Below are 19,802 nucleotides of genomic sequence, written 5' to 3' on the forward strand. Positions count from 1 at the left end.
CACACACACACACACACACACACACACACACAACTTGCATTTAGTGTGAAATTCCTTGTATGTGTATATTGCCAATAAAGCTGATTCTGATTATTTTGCTTGGTTTTTGGAGACTGTGTGTGTCTGTGTGGTGTCTCTCCAGACGTCGTGAGCCAGCAGAGCAGAGCATAGAGAAGGCAGCAGAAGAGGTGGGCCAGCTGGTGCGGGACGAGGGTCTCAACTGCTTGATCAGGAGGCATCAAGGCGATCAACGTGGTGGCCAACCTCCAGACGGTGACCGGCCGCAAAGATGAATGATGGAGAACTTCCACACCAACTCATCTGTGACTGTGGCCCCTCTCATGGTCACCAAGGTAACCGCTTCCACACACCAGTGTGTGTCCATTAGGACTGCTGGAGTGGCTCCTTAATGTCATGGCCTGCCAAAACAATGTGTTTGGAAGGTCAGTGTGCAAGAGATGGGAATCACCCGTGCTTCTTTTCATGTTAAATGTGTGGAGCTCTCAGCACAGCAGATACTGAAATTCATATGTGAATCTGCAGCAAAATGCCACACTTATATGTCAATCAGGTTTTTCATAGTCGCCAAAAAGCAGGAGCCATTACTAGTTCTTCTATAGCCATTTTCTGAGAGCTGGGGTCTCAAACGTTTGTGAATTTGAGTGAAAAAATCAAGGCCTTGAATTTTTTTGAAAATAGACATAAAAAGACATGAGTCATTGAAAGTACTTGAATTTATGCGCCGGAATAGAAATTGAAATTCTTTTGATTTTAGTTTGTTTGATTTACTTAATGTCTAACACAGCTGCACACATTCAAGCCTCTCTCTCTTGTGTTCTTTGAGCTTCTGTAAAGCCTACTACTAGTTCTCATGAAAATCCTCAGTGTTGAAAAACAGTGATGAACCTCGATCCGTGTCTCAAACTCAAACTGTGCTGTGTTGGCTCCTGGAATTTGAGGGAATTGGGTGTGGAAAGTAAATGAACGTGATGTTTATGAAGGAGTGGGAACCCTGAAAAACATCATATTCAGTGACTTCAGGCAGGACGCTCCTACAGCTCTCTTATCCCAGGGTTATTCATATCAATCAAAAGTCTCACTTCACAGGTCAGAGGTCAGAGGTCAGAGGGGAGGCTGAGCTGCAGAACAGAACAGCAGCCTGGAGCTGGGAGGGTTTTAGTTGATCAGAAACGTGTCAGCAGGCCGGGTGGCTGCCAAGGCCAACACGTCACGACAACGCTAATTAGTACTAATTAGTCACTCTGCAGTTTGCCCTGACTTTGCAGCTCCACAGAAGAATTTAAACTCGGTGTAGCTCTTGAGTAAATGCTGCAGTATTAAAAGGAGTGCACTATATTTTTGTCAGCTCAGACCTGTCTGCTCTGCTTCTCTGTCTTTTGATTTTTGTAGCAGTTTTGGTGAGTTGGTTGTTACTTCTGCTAATTTTGCTAATTTTTGTTCTCTGCCTAGTTTAAACTGTTTATTTTGCTAATTTCCTGAGATACTGTAGGCTAACATAATGCAATGTGAAAAGCCCTTTTTAGCCCCGTGTTTAGACGCAAAGTTGGAGCTAACCCTGCTCCAGAGCAGGGCCAGCTAGCCCCGGGCTATAGTCGGGATTAGCCCACTTTGCAATGTTCCAGGATTGTGCAAGTGTGAAAGCTTTCTTAGCCTGGAGCTAAGCTCCATTAACCCCAGGCTAAGAAACTCACTTAAGGCCCAGTTACGGACAGAGCTTTCTGTCTGTACTCTGCGTTCATTTCCTGCATAATTCTGCATGTTTTCTGAAAGCTTATGGATATACGGATGAAACTGAGCAGTTAGCACACACACTCACACATTTGACTCTCTACTGCCCGCTAGTGGATTTATTGCTACCAACGTGAAAGATGCTTGGAAGTGACGGTTACACCGTTTGAAAAGCATTTGAGATGCATTTATTTTCATATTAAATGGAGTATAATTGAGCCTCTTTGGCCCTGGTTAAAGTGTAGTGTGAAAAGCCCTTTTCACTGGTGAAATAACCCACACACTGGATCTGAAAGCAGATTAAAGGCAGTGAATCCTAAACTCTTGTCTAAACAGTAACAAAGTCAATAATGTTGTGGGATATCATGATGAATATCATTGATGAATACATAAAAAAGCTGAATGGAAAGTGGGGAATCCACTGCCCACTGTTTACAATTAGTTATTCAAATATCATAGCGAGGATGGATCGAGATGAGAACGACGGCACCGAATTGGAAGCGATGCAGTCACAGCGCACAGATGGTTTCTCTGGCAAGCTCCAGATCGTCCAGACTCTCTTTAAACCTCTTTAGTGCTATTGATGGTCTGTATTGCTCAATATGTCAGTCCCTTTGGAATCTGGCTCATTATTTACTGACATATAATACACTGGCACAGAGCACACAGCACACACCATGGCGAGGCAATTCATTGCCAGAATAAAAATGTTGGCCGTTTATCTTTATGCAAAACCACAGATACGTGACATTCAACGTTGGTAAACCAAAAATACGTTGCATATATCACCATTAAAAGTTATAACCCACATTTTCCAACGTAGATTTTGAAAATGAGGGTTAATTTGAAAACGTTTCAGAATCAGAATCAGAATCAGAATCACTTTTATTGCCACAGTATGCAAGTTACATACGAGGAATTTGTCTTAGTGTCTGTATGCAGCGTAGCGGTCACATCAATATACAGAGATAAGAAGTAGGAAGATAACTAAAGACAATCACAAAGTTGCAAGTGCAATCAAATCGAGTAAATATATACAATATGTACATGAGTGGTGAAGTGTTCTGTGGATAATAAATATGAATTTACGTTGGATTTACATGAGATTTACAGACTGAGTTAAATAGACGTTAAATAGGCAGTGGATTTACATGAAATTTACAGTCAGAGTTTACATTGAATGTACATGAAATTTGCAGGCTAAGTTAAATAGGCATTAAATGTGCTGGGAATTTACATGAATTTACAGTCCCAGTTAAACAGGCATTAAATTAGGTATGAGTTCCAGTTTTATGGGGGGGCGGGGGGGGGGGGGTTCAGTTGAGTTTAGGAGGAGGTAGTGAGATGGTGTGTGGGGGGGGGGGGGGGGGAGGGGGGGTTGTTGGTGAGGTCCTTGGCGGAAGGGGTTTCCAGGCCTTGTTGGTGAGGCTGATGGTGGTTGGGAAGAAGCTGGCAACTAAAGCAACTATACAACTACTAAAGCAACTACATGCAGTATATGGATGGACAGCATGTGTGTGTAGAACGCTTCTGTCCAAGGAACATGTTCTGGAGCTTAGGAGGTTGAGAGCATGCTTTGCAGTTGGTGGATTTGAACACAAGATCATGGAGGAACACAAGGCAAAGGCCCAGGCAGCCAATCCAGGAGAGATGGCTGTGATTGAAAAACACAGTATTGATTGATCATCTCCTATTTATTTCTTCCTATCCCTGAGTCCCTGAAGGATCATCTTTCATAGCTTCTTCCTGAACGTTCAGGTTCTTCGGCGGTGAGGAACAAACCGGCTATAGGAGACAGAAGGCTTATGTAAGGATGCAAAGAGACAGAGAGATCGTTGAACGTCTACAAGGACGAGGCTTATTTTGTGCATGGATGCCGCCTCACATCGGCGGGCGAACCTGCCTCTGGGTCATCGACATCTTCATTTGATGTTGAAGGTTGTTATTCAGCGTGAAAGTGTGGAGTCGTCATTTTTTCTACAATTACGCAGCCATGAGTTGAAAAACAGGCCTGTAATCAAGACGGCGGTGCAACTTTAATTTTCAACAGAGGTGCAGTTTTTTTCCAAATGGAGAAAACAAAGAAGAAGAAAAGTTTCAGTGACTGAATTGTGTCCGCTCAGCAGGGAAACTAGTTGTTGTGCTGATGTGGGGCAATGAGCAGGAAGAGACACTTGTCCCGGTGACATGTGGATGTTAATACATCTGAGTAACCTTCTCTGTACTTATATAGGAAACACTCATTCACACTGAATACTGGGAGGACTTTTGTTTTGAAATCTGCTGTTTTTAATCACAGTGGAGCTGTGATTCATTCACTGTTCTATTATAGGTTTGTCTGTGGAATTCTGATGAATCAATTCATTATAAAGTGTGCGCGTGTGTGTGTGTGTGTGTGTGTGTGTGTGTGTGTGTGTGTGTGTGCGCGTGTGTGTGTGCGTGTGTGTGTGTGTGTGTGTGTGTGTGTGTGTCTGTGTGTGTGTGCGTGTGTGCGTGCGCACGTGCACATACAGTACGCCTGTGTTGGTTATGTGCGTGTGCCCGGGTGTGTGGGATACACAAGGATCTAGGTTTGAACATCCATTCTCAATCACTTATTTAATTCACATGAGCTATATTTAAAGAGATCATAAATAAAATACCAGGGTTCTTTTCATCAATGAATAAATCATAGCCGTTATCCTCTTCTACTCTGCTGGTCTCTCTTTCTCTGCTGTGTACAGCGTCGTTATCCTCTTCTACTCGGCTGGTCTCTCTTTCTCTCCTGCGTAGAGCGTTTTTCATCCCGTCAGACTGAGAGGTTTGAGAACGTGTGTTTACATCATAGACTGTATATAAATATGTTTACATGCACACTGGTATCCTGTTGTTACTCCGTCTACTCAACTGTTCAGTTTACCTACTGCTTGTCCCCATCAGATGACACCAAACAAGATGCAACATTCAACAGCTTTTAGTTGAGTGTCCTGAGGGAGGTTCAGTTTGCCACAGCAGCACAGAAATACAACCCCCCCTAAAACACTCTTAACTACAAATTTTAAATACAGCATATATTGCCAATATGCATTTGCAGCTACAATGTAGTTCAATGGGAGAAATAATTTCAATGGTCTGAAATAGCAAATGTAAATGGCATTATTTTGCACCGACACGCCTCAATAGCCCATAATGCATTGCAGCCACAAGATTGCGTTTTGCGCTCTCTGGACTGGAAACCCCTTGCTCTCGTTGCCATGGTGTCTATCATTTCCACTTACACGTCAAATACAGTACAGCCACATGAAGGAAGTGTACAACATACGCAGCAGCGATCAGCCCATAAAACAACATTCACAACTGTAATGTTCTCAGTATGCTATGTTCCTGGAGAGGCTAGCTGGCACAGAGAATACAGTGCAAATCATGCACGGTAGTGAGCAGCATGCTAACCACCAACATTCACAGGTTTACATACCCTCAGATATTTACCAGTAGCCTACAAAGCAAAGTGTGCGCCGTGCGGACAGCTCCTACAACTCTGAGCTCTAGGTTCATGCAGTTCCTTTGAGGCCATTTACACCTGGCATCAACATGCGTTTTCTGCCATCAGATTGCAATCTGATTGCAATCAGATTGCAGAGGACACATTGCATTTACACTTGTGTTCAATGTGTACACAATGCAGCCCCGACCACCTCCGGAGGTGGTTTGGCCGAACAGATTGCAATCCTTCTTCAATGTCTCTTGGGGGTGTTTACACCTGTACTTTCAAGTGATAAAACACAATCTGATTGCAATCTGATGGCAGAAGACACATGTTAATGCCAGGTGTAAATGGCCTCTTTGACTTCCTCAGTACGAGGGAGAACGTGAGAATGCGTCATGTGATGTGTAGGAGGTAGGTATCCTAGGACCTCGGTCATGTGTTTACCTGTCTCAGTCAACGCAGAATGTACCTGTACACAGGTGTCTCTGTTTATGACCCATTCATTCAAGGAGAGAGCCTTATCAATGGTGGTGCCTTGCTACAGTATATAGTAGTTATCCACACTCTCAACAACCTCAGCTTCAGCTATAGAGGCCATTTACACCTGGCATTAACATGCGTTTTCTGCCATCAGATTGCAATCAGATTGTGCTTGACCACATTAGCCTGATTTCATTTACACCTGGCATTAACATGTGTTTTGGGGGATCAGATTGCAATCTGATCACCCAAAATGGGTGTGTCCTCTCAATTCACATACAGTTGCTGTATCCAGATTGAGAGGACACATTGCATTTACACTTGTGTTCAATGTGGTCACAATGTGTCCCTGGCCACCTCCGGAGGTGGTTTGGCCGATCAGATTGCAATCCATCTTCAATGTGTCTTGGGGGCGTTTACACCTGTACATTCAAGTGGTCAAGCACAATCTGATTGCAATCTGATGGCAGAAAATGCATGTTAGTGCCAGGTGTAAATGGCCTCAGTGTTTAAGGGGGTCTGCCTCCTTTCTGAAATCTATCAGCAGCTGCTGTTAATGATGTTGTAAGAAACTATGTTCACACAATGCACCCACTCCCTTAAGCACTTTATTCTCTCTCTCCCTCTCTCTCTCTCCCTTTCTCTCTCTCCCTCTCTCTCTCTCCCCCTCTCTCTCTATCCCTCTCTCTCTCTCTCTCTCTCTCTCTCTCTCTCTCTCTCTCTCTCTCTCTCTCTCTCTCCCTCTCTCTCTCTCTCTCCCTCCCTCTCTCTCTCTCTCTCTCTCTCTCTCTCTCTTCGCCATTTGAAAAGCTGACGAGAGCTGACTCATCTCTATATTTCACTCCCAATCATCTCAGGTTGTTTGGTGTCAATTGGAAAGGAGTGCGCTGAGTGGTGCCGCTGCACATAATGGAGACGTTCAGGAGGTAGGAGTGTGGTGGGTCTGTTAGTGTTCCTGTACCATCCTCCACTGAGACCTTCACCAGGTAGGAGTGTGGTGGGTCTGTTAGTGTTCCTATACCATCCTCCACTGAGCAAGACGTCCGTCAGGGATGCAGGAGAGCTTTTTTTACGACAGCTGCAAACCAATCTTTTTACCTTGTATTTATATAGTGTTTCTATTGACTTATTGAAGTTTTTTGTCTCAGATATGTCAAATCACATCATCTCTCATTCAGATGCAATTCCACAACTCCCAAACTTTACTTCTAGGGTACAAAAATGGCGTGTCCATATTTCTATTTTATAATATAATTCTGAATGATTGCCCATATCTGGGTCTGTGGTTGGCACACGCTTTTTAAACTAGGATGTTTTATCTTCTGTACATTTCTATTTTTGATCAGCCTGGAGCACCTCAATAGCATTTTATCTCCCAAGAAACAACAATGACTGGAGCTATACTGTAAGAAAATAGACATATTATTAGATTTCAAATAGATTTTTTTAGAAAGCTGGAGACAGTTGTGGATAAGCCTCTCTTTTAGTCTGTTTGAAAACTTATGTTGTCTCACAATGTAGATGAAAGAGTCATTCATTAGTGGAAGAACACTTTTATGTGTGTGTGTGTGTGTGTGTGTGTGTGTGTGTGTGTGTGTGTGTGTGTGTGTGTGTGTGTGTGTGTGTGTCACCTTAGTTTGGCTCATCCTTTAGTCTCCTTTTCTTTGTGAAGAAGCAGCAGCAACTCAGGGAGATGTTATCCTGCTTCCTTTCATTTATACAAGGCAGACAAATAAACAGCTTGTGTGTGTGTGTGTGTGTGTGTGTGTGTGTGTGTGTGTGTGTGTGTGTGTGTGTGTGTGTGTGTGTGTGTGTGTGTGTAGGTGTGTGTGTGTGTGTGTGTGTAGGTGTGTGTGTGTGTGTGTGTGTGTGTAGGTGTGTGGGTGCGGCGCGTGTGTGTAGGTGTGTGTGTGCGTGCGTGTTTGTTTGTAGGTGTGTGCGTGCGTGTGTGTGTAGGTGTGTGCGTGCGTGTGTGTAGGTGTGTGTGTGTGTGTGTGTGTACTGTACGTGCGTGCGTGTGTATATATATATATATATATACTGGAATCATTATGCAGGCTGGCTGACTTGGTCGGGGGAGAATGACTTTATACTGCAAATGGATCTGTCAGAGCAAAGTATTACTCCAAACACAAGTTGAGCCGGGATACAATGAAGCTGCATCTGTTTGTATTAGATGAATGTAAACACGATCTATCCCAGTACTTCCTGCTACAGACGTATTCAAGCAACACATTTTCAGGGCGAGCGTGAGAGAGTGTCCCATCATCCCATCATCCATCAGCTGCAGGTTAGTTTCAATGTTTCTTATCATAAAGCTTCACAATAAAGCTTCACAATAAAGGCCTCATGGCTTTGGAGAATACAGGATCTTGCTCTTCTCTTATTTTGTATGTGCAGTTCAGTGGATATTAGAGCTGCAACGAGTAATCGATTAGTCGAAAATTAATCGACAACTATTTGGATAATCAATTAATCGTCTTGAGTACAATTTGAAGAGAAAAGGTCAAAATTCTCTGATTCCAGCTTCTTAAATGTGAATGTGTTCTGGTTTCTTTACTCCTGTATGACAGTAAACTGATATTATCTTGGGGTTGTGGACAAAACAAGACAACAACTAATCGATGAAAATAATCGACAGATTAATCGATTATGAAAATAATCGTTAGTTGCAGCCCTAGTGGATATTGAAGAGAGGAAACAAGCAATTAGACAAAAAGCATTCATCGTACAACGTCAAAAATTAGAGCATCTTTATCTTAAGACATTTTATTAGTATTTTCAATTGACAGTATCAGCCAAAAACAAACATTGAAAATGAACTCATAACACGGAGATAGTACAGAAGAGAATGAATGGAACAAGATGACTTCAGGAAAAGTCGGGGGGGGGGGGAGGGGAGGGGGGATCAAATCAGTTCCATCACGTACTATAAATGAGATCAAAGTTAAATTCAACGCAGTCGTCTGCAGTTATGTTTGACTATATATGTTGTATTTAATGCAAAGTTAAAGAGCGAGGGAACGGAGGGGTCAGTACGCGGTTTGGGTCAAGATGGGGTCGAGGTTCAGGGGTTATTATCGGGGTGAGTCGTCTTTGTGGATTGGGAGCTGGAATCAGGGGTTCTGGGTTTTGGCCGGGTGGTGGGGTTGAAAGTCAGTTAGAGAGCAGGGACTGGGATGAGGATGGAAAGGGTCTGGGTTGAGGGGTCAGTTTAATTCAAGGGGCGTTTTCATCATGAGGGTGAAAAGCCAGGAGGTTTTAGGGGCGGAAGAAGAACGTGGCTTTCAGAGATCGGAGGTTTCGAGAAGGAGGAGCTGTTCTTGTGCGGACGACGGGTGCACTTCTCATTCTGAAGTTATAACATGAGGTCGGGGAGGGCGGGTGGGGGCGGGGGCGGGGTCCGGCACATGCACCTGGTATCTGTCGCCAGGCAGCTGGAAGTGGGCGTGGTCTCGGGGAGAGGGGGGCGGGGGGCGGGGCGGGGCAGACGGGAAGAGAACGATGGTTTCGCGAAACGAGAGCGGAGGAGGAGAAGGTCACACCATGGGCTCCCTGCACAGGACGATCTCCAGCTCGCTGCGGTAGAGCTTGCCTCCGTCGGACAGGGCCATGATGCTCTGCTTGTAGCCCGTCAGGTTCTTCAGGTCCACGTCCTGAACCAGAGGGAGGGGGGGCGGGAACACAGAGGGAGGTGGGAAGTGACATCATTAGAACGGGACAAGATTTAGCCTTCAATAGAGAGCCGCAGGAACGAGTCCGGAAATCATCGATGCTAACAGTCCTGGTTCTTCACTGTTTTCGCCTATGGGAGTTTTGAATGGGTTTTTGGCGCGATGCTTCTAATAATCTCTCTGGGCAACACTGGCTTAATCAAACGCGAACCAGTGTTTAGTAATATCATCTTCACACACACGAGGACCACTTTTATGAGTTTTGAAGCTTTTACGTGCCGTTAAAAGGACGGCTAGCTAGCAAACGGCTAAATGAGACTACACTGTTGAGCCGATGGGGATATATACGTCAATAACATCACCACTTCAAAGGACGAACACGGAAATTCTCTTTCCCTCACCTGGTTCAGCCCCGTTCAGCCCGGGGTAATCAGTGCACACATCAACAAAAGTCCAGGTTGAGTGCTGACGTGACGTGGAAGCCTATGCGACAGTGTGTAGTTCTGGATTAGCTTAGCTCGAGCTTTTTACTTCTAGGCCTCGCATTTACGCTACAAAACTCATGAAAGTGGTCCTCATGTGTGAAGATTATCCGACTGAACTCTGGTTCACGTTTGATTAATCTTGCGTTGCCCAGAGACCGTATTTGAAGCATCGCGGCAAAAACCCATTCAAAAATCCCATAGACAGAAACAGTGAAGAACCAGGAAGTCCGGGACTTCCGCGTTCTGACGACAAAAATACGTCATCCCTGCGGCTCTCTATTCATGGCAAGTAGAGACAACAGAAACATGGGAATAGCGCTTGCCTTGGAAATTGCTGGAGATTGCGACGTCTTAGCCGAAGCATAACTTACGCTCCTGATGTGATCGCTGATAGGAAAGACTGTCCACATCCTCTCGGGCTGAATCACTTTGACTAATTAAAAGTGCTTCCCGGCAAAGATATATGTCCGAGCCGCTGATTGAGCCAAATCAAAATGTACACAAAAGTGTACATTTTGTGCCAAAGCGAAGGGTTTAACTGAGCTCAACACGGTGCACAGTGCAAAATCAGCTAATCTTCAGCTCGTGCCTTTACATTGACAACGGCGGTTTAAAGCCTAGCGTCAGCCAAACGGGCTAATTAATAAGTGTTTGGACCAAGCCTCCGTATCCTGGATGGACCTCCTGAAGACAGCTAATATAGACTGTGAAATATTTGCTGGGCTCAATAAAGCTCAAAGTAGTAGTAAAAAAACAGAGTAAAAGGCTTCTGAGCGGAGCTTTCGCAGCACTGGGAACCAGAACAGTCACAATCACACTTTGCTAGCAGCTTGGCATGCTTTGAGCTTCTCTCAGCACAATGCATAATGCTTACTGAACGAGTGCTATGTTTCTTTTTGGAAAATTCTTATGGTGGATTATGTATTATGGTAGTTATATATATGGTAAATAAGAGAGTAGCAGGAGAGAGGGTATGACTTGTCAAAAGTTATAAACGAGATCCAAACAAACAGAAAAAATGTTAATACATGCATTAGCCCACTGAGTTGTGATATACACGGTATACTGTTCGCGAGATCCCCCCCCCCCCACTATGGGTCCGGGATGACCACGTTCAAAACTCATTTGATTGGTCACTGCAACTGCTTCTTCCTGAAAACATGCAGCAAGTACAAAAAAAAAACGTGGTTAAGATTAGGGTTAGGGTTTTCTTTTTTAACCACGACCAGACCCAAACCCTAACCCTAACCAAATTGTTGTACTTGCCTAAACCTAATGTTTGAAAATCAGAAAAATGCTTGTTAAAAATATGTGTGGTTTGACCGGGAATCAAACCCCAGTCCTCAGACTGTGAGGCAAGTGCCTTACCCATTAAGCCACAAGCCCTAGCGTGATCAGAACATCTTTCAACCCTAACCCTAATCTTAACCACATTTTTTTTAACTTGCGGCATGTTTTCAGGAAGACACAGTTGCGGCGACGAATATCAAATGAGTTTGGGGCGTGGTCATCCTGGACCCATAGTGTGGGGCGGCTTTAGCTCAGGAGGTAGAGCGGGTCGGCCAATGACGCAAGGGTTGGCGGTTCGATCCCCGCTCCCTCCCAGCTGCTGTCGTTGTGTCCTTGGGCAAGACACTTAACCCTCCTTGCTCCCGATGGTGTGTAGGCACCCTGCGTGGCAGCCTGCCGCCATCGGTGTATGAATGGGTGAATGTAGACTACCTACTGATTGTAAAGCGCTTTGGATAAAAGCGCTATATAAATGCAGGCCATTTACCATTTACCATAGTGAGAAAAAAAATCTCGCATACTGTTCAGATCCAGACACTTCTACTGAAGACATCATCTCACCATCTTGTTCTTTTGGTAAAGGTCTCGTAGCAGCGCGTCCAACTCCTGCTCATCAATGTAGCCGTTCCCATCCTGAGAGAAGACAACACACCACACGTCACTTAGCCACGCCCCCAAACAGACAGAAAGGACAGAGATCAGAGAACCAGGCAGAAGACAACACACCACACATCACTTTAGCCACGCCCCCAAACAGCCAGAAAGGACAGAGATGAGAGAACCAGGCAGAAGACACACTACACATGACTTTAGCGGCCAAACAGACAGAAAGGACTGACTGAGATCAATGTAAATACCAATATACCACAACTTCACACCCCTTCGACCTTTAGTAAGTAGGAAAACATGAATTGATAGAAAATGGTGATCTCCCTCTATAACTATAAGGTGTCATAGGTTTGATTGTGTTATGGAGATTCATCTGATTCAGGATATCTGCAGTGCATGAGGCTCAGCGAATCAAAATGTTCATAATGTCTACCAGTGCAATGTTTAGTGAATTAAAGCCTTTACTGTTCCAACTTCTCAAACTTTCTGATTTACATGCACTGACTTTTTATTATTATTCAAAAATTCAAATTATTTCATGGCAGCCATCTTGCATCCGCCAGCCCAATGGCAAATTCACGAGATGATGATTTAAAAAAAGTTCATTCTTATTCTGTGTCTAGCCGTTCTATGCAGATGATCATCTGTGATGTGAAGACAATATGGAGCGGCTTCATTAGCTAATGAGCTGTATCCTACAGTAGCGTTGTGCCTTTTGAGCCAGAAAATATGTCCAAATTGCAGGAAAAATCTCCCCCAGGCACCGTCCACAAAACCACGTCGCATTCATCCAGCCTCAGTCTCATGATGACTTCAGAGATTTGGTGTGTTGCCAGTTTTATTTCGGTACCGTTGGGAGACGCTCTTTCATGATCAAGGCTCCTTGATCGTGGGAATATAAAGTGTGAATTCGACTCCTTTTGCCTGTGTGGCTTAAAGTGACTGTGCCGAGTGATGAGAATGTGGAGCAGGGTCAGGTCAGGTCAGGTCAGCAGCCCAGCTGTCTTCGTTTGCGTTGCAGAACTTCTCAGAGCTCCGCACGGGTTTTGGGCTCTGGCACTGTGAGCCATGTTAGTGTTCAGCTGACCTACCACACTATCCCTCAGCACCAGTGACAGCAGCTCGCCTGCAGGGGGCCGAGCTCAGAACAAAAGCATGAAACTAATTACACACATAAATGCCCGGGCTCCATATGCACACTGTCTACAGAAGTGGACCCCCCCCCCCCCCCCCCCCCCCCCCGCTGCTGTGCAGGAGTGCTTCCTGTTGTACAGGAGCACCTCTACTCTGACTTCCTGTTGTGCAGGAGTGGCTCTACTCTGACTTCCTGTTGTGCAGGAGCGCCCTCTACTCTGACTTCCTGTTGTGCAGGAGCAGCCTCTACTCTGACTTCCTGTTGTGCAGGAGTGGCTCTACTCTGACTTCCTGTTGTGCAGGAGCGCCCTCTACTCTGACTTCCTGTTGTGCAGGAGCGCCTCTACTCTGACTTCCTGTTGTGCAGGAGCAGCCTCTACTCTGACTTCCTGTTGTGCAGGAGCAGCCTCTACTCTGACTTCCTGTTGTGCAGGAGCAGCCTCTACTCTGACTTCCTGTTGTGCAGGAGTGGCTCTACTCTGACTTCCTGTTGTGCAGGAGCGCCCTCTACTCTGACTTCCTGTTGTGCAGGAGCAGCCTCTACTCTGACTTCCTGTTGTGCAGGAGCGGCCTCTACTCTGACTTCCTGTTGTGCAGGAGCAGCCTCTACTCTGACTTCCTGTTGTGCAGGAGCAGCCTCTACTCTGACTTCCTGTTGTGCAGGAGTGGCCTCTACTCTGACTTCCTGTTGTGCAGGAGCGCCCTCTACTCTGACTTCCTGTTGTGCAGGAGTGGCCTCTACTCTGACTTCCTGTTGTGCAGGAGTGGCCTCTACTCTGACTTCCTGTTGTGCAGGAGCGCCCTCTACTCTGACTTCCTGTTGTGCAGGAGTGGCCTCTACTCTGACTTCCTGTTGTGCAGGAGCGCCCTCTACTCTGACTTCCTGTTGTGCAGGAGCACCTCTACTCTGACTTCCTGTTGTACAGGAGTGGCCTCTACTCTGACTTCCTGTTGTGCAGGAGTGGCCTCTACTCTGACTTCCTGTTGTGCAGGAGCACCCTCTACTCTGACTTCCTGTTGTGCAGGAGTGCCTCTACTCTGACTTCCTGTTGTGCAGGAGCGCCTCTACTCTGACTTCCTGTTGTGCAGGAGTGGCTCTACTCTGACTTCCTGTTGTACAGGAGCGGCCTCTACTCTGACTTCCTGTTGTGCAGGAGTGGCCTCTACTCTGACTTCCTGTTGTGCAGGAGCGCCTCTACTCTGACTTCCTGTTGTGCTGGAGCAGCCTCTACTCTGACTTCCTGCTCTTGTCCACAGTATTGGCAAGGTTCATATAAGGTCAAGACAATGACTACAGATCAAAAACTATAATAACAGGCTTCTCCCCTTCACCTACTGGCATCTTCAACTGCCACAAGCCAATTACTGTATATATTACCTATAAAGGCTAAAAAGCAAAAAAAAAAAAAAGACAAAGCAGTATTATATTTCCTGTATTTCACATGATATCACCTCTTCACTTTATGTTAATTACATAATAAGTGTTTTGTTTATGTTAATGACATGCCACCATACTTCAAAGGAAGTGAAAGGGGTGAGAGGGATCAGGGACTGTGTGATTGGTTGCTGATAGAAGTGAGAGATTGACTGCCTAGATCACTGGTCCTCAACGTGGGGTCTGTGGACCACCAGTGCTCCTTGGGGGGGTTCCAGGGGGTCCCCAGAAAATGGATGAATTGTTAAGCGTCACCATTATTTCATTCAGAAGACGTTAACTCAATTAGAGAATGTAGAAGAATGAGCGTTTTGATCATAGTTTCTCTGTTATTATCTCTCTACCTACAATACAGACAGTCATGGAATTCTGGACAAAACCATCTAACAATACAAAATATTCTCAGATTGAGGTCCAAGAGACAAAATCTCAATGGCAGACTGTATAAATGGGGGTCCGTGGCTCTCATGTGGACTAAATTAGTGGTCCGTGATAGGAAAAAGGTTGAGAATCACTGGACTAGATTATGGTGGGACATCAGGCTCACAGAAACTCAGCAGATATCATAAAGAAAAATTAACAGACTCTGCTCTATTCTCTTCTTTCCTATACCATATCACTGCACACTAGTCATCTCATCACTACAATCCACTCCTAAGGTGGAAAATGTGGCCATGAACTGAACCACCTTCATCTGCTTGCAAAGGGACAGGTGCATCATTTCCCTAGGCAGTGGGGAGCACCGGCCGGCATTTTGCATAGTCACCATTTTGACGAGAGGGGAAACTCCAAAACAAAATAATGCTGAGTCATCCGGCAAAACTCCACTCCAGAGCGTCCTTGAGCCTCTCCTCCTCTCTCTCTCTGCTGTAATTCTATGCCTACAGTCGACTACAGCACATTTCCCCCCGTTCCCAAAGTCATCTCACCGTGTTTTAATAGCTTTTCAGATGGTGGAGACAGAAGCAGATAAGAGAGGAGAGGAACGTCTGACAGTACAGTACAATATGGATTCAAGCCTGCACTCTCTCCACCATCACAACATCTTCTGTCTGGTCCTCCTCACCCTGGGGCTCAGGGCTCCCAGGGGTCAGGTATCGCTCTGTTTTTTGGGGGGGGGGGGGGGTCATGGCAATGGATGATAATTATTGATCTATGTAATTAGCAACTGCACTAGTAGCCACTGAAAAACTGTCGCTTACCTTGTCATAGTATGTGAAGATGGCATTGAACTGCTCAGTGGTCAACTTGACACTCTGTAAAAACATAGCATTTGACTTTCATTACCAGGCTACCAATGGCAGCGCACACAATGGCAAAAAGAAATAATAATAAAATGATGCGTCTTATTTTGCAGTGCTCCCTACCTCGAATTTGAGTAAGAAATTCTCCTGAACGGGGAGAAGCCTGTGGGAGAGGAAGTCAAATGTGATTCTGAGTCTGTCGATGTTTAACGCACATCAGAAGGAAATTATGCTGAATGTTGAATAAGCATTAGCAAAGAATGCCCGCCCTGGATGTTGTAAAAAAAAAAGAATGGCGAATGACGACCAAGACAATTGCATAAATTACCTGGCCATCTCTGACAGGCCCAACTTCCCATCTCCGTTCAGATCAAACATCCTGAGCTACACAGCAGGAGAGCGGAGGAGAGACGGGAAGGAACGGAGGAGAGAGATTAAAGGGAAATTCTACTCAAATGGATTTGTTAGATGTTATTATTGTGGAAATGTGGTTCATTTTCGTGAAACTCCCCAGAGTTCCTTTCCGAGTTGTTGAAGTTATTAGCTGTCGTATGGACCCACCAAAATGAAGAATTGCATCGGCTGAGATGGTTGAGGGAAATTTAATGGCCAGTCATGTTCCTTTTCCCTTGATGAAATATCCATATATTTTTTTTACTTCTAGATGTTTAATAGAGGGATGACAAAGTGGCTGTCCATAAAACTGCCCACTACACAGTGTTACTGCACGTAGAGTGGGTATGAAACCATTTATCTAAAACCGCTATAAAACCTATCATTACTTCTTGTACTGCAAGTACGGAAAGAAGTGTGTGGTTTCTAAATGATTTTTCATGTCCTGTAGACTTGCACAAGGATTGCTATGAAATCCCTTACAGAGGTTGGTGCCCATTTCCCAGAGACCAAACACATTTTTAAAATGTCTTTGTGAAGGTTCTTTATTGGATTAGGTTCTTTTAGAGTGGCTTCTGAAAGTCCTTGTGACAAGTCTTGGTGTGAGAGAAAGACAGATAGGGTGTTACTTTGTTCATTTTAAAGCAACTACGAGCAACGTTTCTTCTGTGTGTACTCCTGGAGCTTCTGGTTACTTTACTTTACTTTACTTTATTTCATTTGGCAGACGCCTTTATCCAAAGCGACGTACAACAAGTTATTTACAACCAACAAGAATACAAAACAATATAAACAGTAAAACAAGGCAGTGACAGGATCAAAGCAAAGGTCAGTTCATGAAGGAATGCCGAAAAGGTGAGTTTTTAGTCTTTTCCGAAAGATGGGAAAAGTTTCGGCCGTCCTGACCAAGGGAGGGAGTTCGTTCCACCATTTCGGTGCCAGGGATGAAAAAAGTCTCGAACGGGATGAACGATTGTTGAGTACATGTGGTTAGGGTTGGTCTTACTATGGTCTGTGTGTACTCCTGGAGCTTCTGGTTAGGGTTAGAGACACTATGGTCTGTGTGTACTCCTAGAGCTTCTGGTTAGGGTTGGTCTTACTATGGTCTGTGTGTACTCCTGGAGCTTCTGGTTAGGGTTAGTCTTACTATGGTCTGTGTGTACTCCTGGAGCTTCTGGTTAGGGTTAAGGTTAGTCTTACTATGATCTGTGCTCCTGGAGCTTCTGGTTAAGGTTAGTCTTACTATGATCTGTGCTCCTGGAGCTTCTGGTTAGGGTTAAAGGTCCTTACACATCGGGAGCGTTTTTTTCGCACGTCAATAATATTTTCCGAACCTATATCAGTCAATGCATCTGTGCATACCCACCGCGAGGTTTCGCTGAGCGTTATTGCGGCGTTTATTTTTTCGCACCAAGGTCGATTTTTCAGAAATTCGCTTCCGACGTGTACACATCTGTGGCTGTGATTGACAGGTGGGTCAAAACTCGCATCGCAATTTCGTGCCGTATATTCGCAATTCTTCGCATTGCTCTTGATGTGTAAGGACCGTCCTTAAAGTCGACGTGAACCGGAACGGAATGCACTAGCGCGAGTGTCGGACACTGAAAACGAATTAAGAGGCGGACCATATACGTGTCGATTATTTGATTTGACAATTCTGAGGACTGGCTTTGGCATTGGCCAATCCTAGCGTGTTCCACCCCCAAATCGAGTGGGATTCAGCCTGTTGTCATGCTACGCGAGTGGGATCCGCAGAGTACCAGGGAGCCAGCTGCTTCGTGCGGAGCGAGCGGGCAATCCGATGCATAGGTGCTGCCCGCCTGCCTGGAATCTCCGAGGGGCAACCCCTGACTACCACGCTCTCATGTGCGTGCCATTCACGCTATTTCTGTAAATACGATATTCCTGGAATGCGCGTTTTAACGAGCCAGTTACATTTCTTTGCATTCTTAGAGATTATAGTTTTTGTTTTTTGTTCATGTTTCATGCAATTGGCCAAGTTAGTACGGTAGTTAGTTTATGGGATAGGAATTCTGCCAGATGACAGGCACTAGGCACCATTTTCTACTTCATTTGGAAGAGAAAATTACCCTGAAATGAAGATTTGATTGACAGCTGCATGTCGTGATATGATTGGTTGAAATGGGGTAGAAATTTGATAGTACTAGGTGACGTCAGCAAACTGTAGATTGCTGTTATCAATGAAATGTTGAAAAATGAACTTTTAATGTGAACAAGTGTGAAAACTAAAGAAATTATATTTTTGTGATTTTTTTGGCATACATTATTAAATAGGTGCACTGCCACTGCATACCCAGGTATTTGAACTAAAATAAAATAAAAGTAATTTCTGGGTTCAGCTCGACTTTAAGGTTAGTCTTACTATGGTCTGTGTGTACTCCATGAGCTTCTGGTCATCATAGTGTCTGTTGGCCTTCTCCAGCAGGTCTGACAAGAAGCCCTGAGGACAGAAACAGGTGCAGAAGGAGAAGAAAAAGTTGAGCTGAGTAGAGTTTTCATTTATGATACAAACATGCAGGCCCAAGTCCACTATAGACCTTATTCGATTGACGTCACTCACGTACGGGCAGGCCCACCACCGCCATATTGTCGACATAACGCAGCAGCTCTCAAGTGACAGCCTATGTGAGAGCAGCGTTTATAGGAAGCTAGCCGCTGTTTGCGTTACCTGTATCGTTCCAATTGTGTTCGGATGGTGACCTGCGTTAGGCATGGCTTAATGACAGCAATAAAGTCCCCGTGGTTTGTTTCTATCTCTACCGTCCACAGACGTGAAGGGAGCGAGGCGGAGGATACGTCAGCAGCACAGGAGATGTGTGGATAGTTAGGAGAGACAGGTGAAACTTTCTGACAGCTCCTCACAACAAAGTCTGTTCACCTCGTTCTTTTGTTTATTTATCACAGGCATTAACGGCAGCATACAAACAACAACTGTGGGTTTTTTATTGCTGTCATTAGCATCGCTATTTTGTAATGGAACAGAAATGACAATAAGGCTGTTACTAGTTGTCAGCTGCAGCGCTGTGTGCACGCAGGACGTTATGTCAACAATATGGTGCCGTCCAGGGTTAGCGAATAAGGGCTATACTTCATTTGTCTACTGCACTTACTATAAAGCATGCAGGCCCAAGTCAGAGTGGCACACCTGAGTGACTGACTCATCACACCTGAGTGACTGACTCATCACACCTGAGTGACTGACTCATCACACCTGAGTGACTGACTCATCACACCTGAGTGACTGACTCTTCACCTGAGTGACTGACTCATCACACCTGAGTGACTGACTCTTCACCTGAGTGACTGACTCATCACACCTGAGTGACTGACTCTTCACCTGAGTGACTGACTCATCACACCTGAGTGACTGACTCTTCACCTGAGTGACTGACTCATCACACCTGAGTGACTGACTCATCACACCTGAGTGACTGACTCTTCACCTGAGTGACTGACTCATCACACCTGAGTGACTGACTCTTCACCTGAGTGACTGACTCATCACACCTGAGTGACTGACTCTTCACCTGAGTGACTGACTCATCACACCTGAGTGACTGACTCTTCACCTGAGTGACTGACTCATCACACCTGAGTGACTGACTCTTCACCTGAGTGACTGACTGACTCATCACACCTGAGTGACTGACTCATCACACCTGAGTGACTGACTCTTCACCTGAGTGACTGACTCATCACACCTGAGTGACTGACTCTTCACCTGAGTGACTGACTCTTCACCTGAGTGACTGACTCATCACACCTGAGTGACTGACTCTTCACCTGAGTGACTGACTCATCACACCTGAGTGACTGACTCTT

The 19,802-nt window shown here is 45.1% G+C and overlaps 1 protein-coding gene across 1 annotated transcript in view; it reads right to left on the minus strand.

Moving 5' to 3' along the window:
• Nucleotides 1-8,520: 8,520 nt before the first annotated feature.
• The window catches only part of calb2a (calbindin 2a), a 25,240-nt gene continuing 13,958 nt past the window's right edge, over nucleotides 8,521-19,802 (minus strand). Inside the window, exons 6-11 of the mRNA XM_083654915.1 lie at nucleotides 18,343-18,420; nucleotides 15,895-15,950; nucleotides 15,690-15,729; nucleotides 15,525-15,578; nucleotides 11,706-11,777; nucleotides 8,521-9,351 (exon numbers count right to left, since the gene is read on the minus strand). Coding sequence (XP_083511041.1) covers nucleotides 9,235-9,351; nucleotides 11,706-11,777; nucleotides 15,525-15,578; nucleotides 15,690-15,729; nucleotides 15,895-15,950; nucleotides 18,343-18,420 — 417 coding nt within the window. The 3' untranslated portion in view covers nucleotides 8,521-9,234. The remainder of the gene's footprint in view (nucleotides 9,352-11,705; nucleotides 11,778-15,524; nucleotides 15,579-15,689; nucleotides 15,730-15,894; nucleotides 15,951-18,342; nucleotides 18,421-19,802) is intronic.

This window comes from Poromitra crassiceps (genome assembly GCF_964638095.1).
Source record: "Poromitra crassiceps genome assembly, chromosome: 18".
NCBI lineage: Eukaryota > Metazoa > Chordata > Actinopteri > Beryciformes > Melamphaidae > Poromitra > Poromitra crassiceps.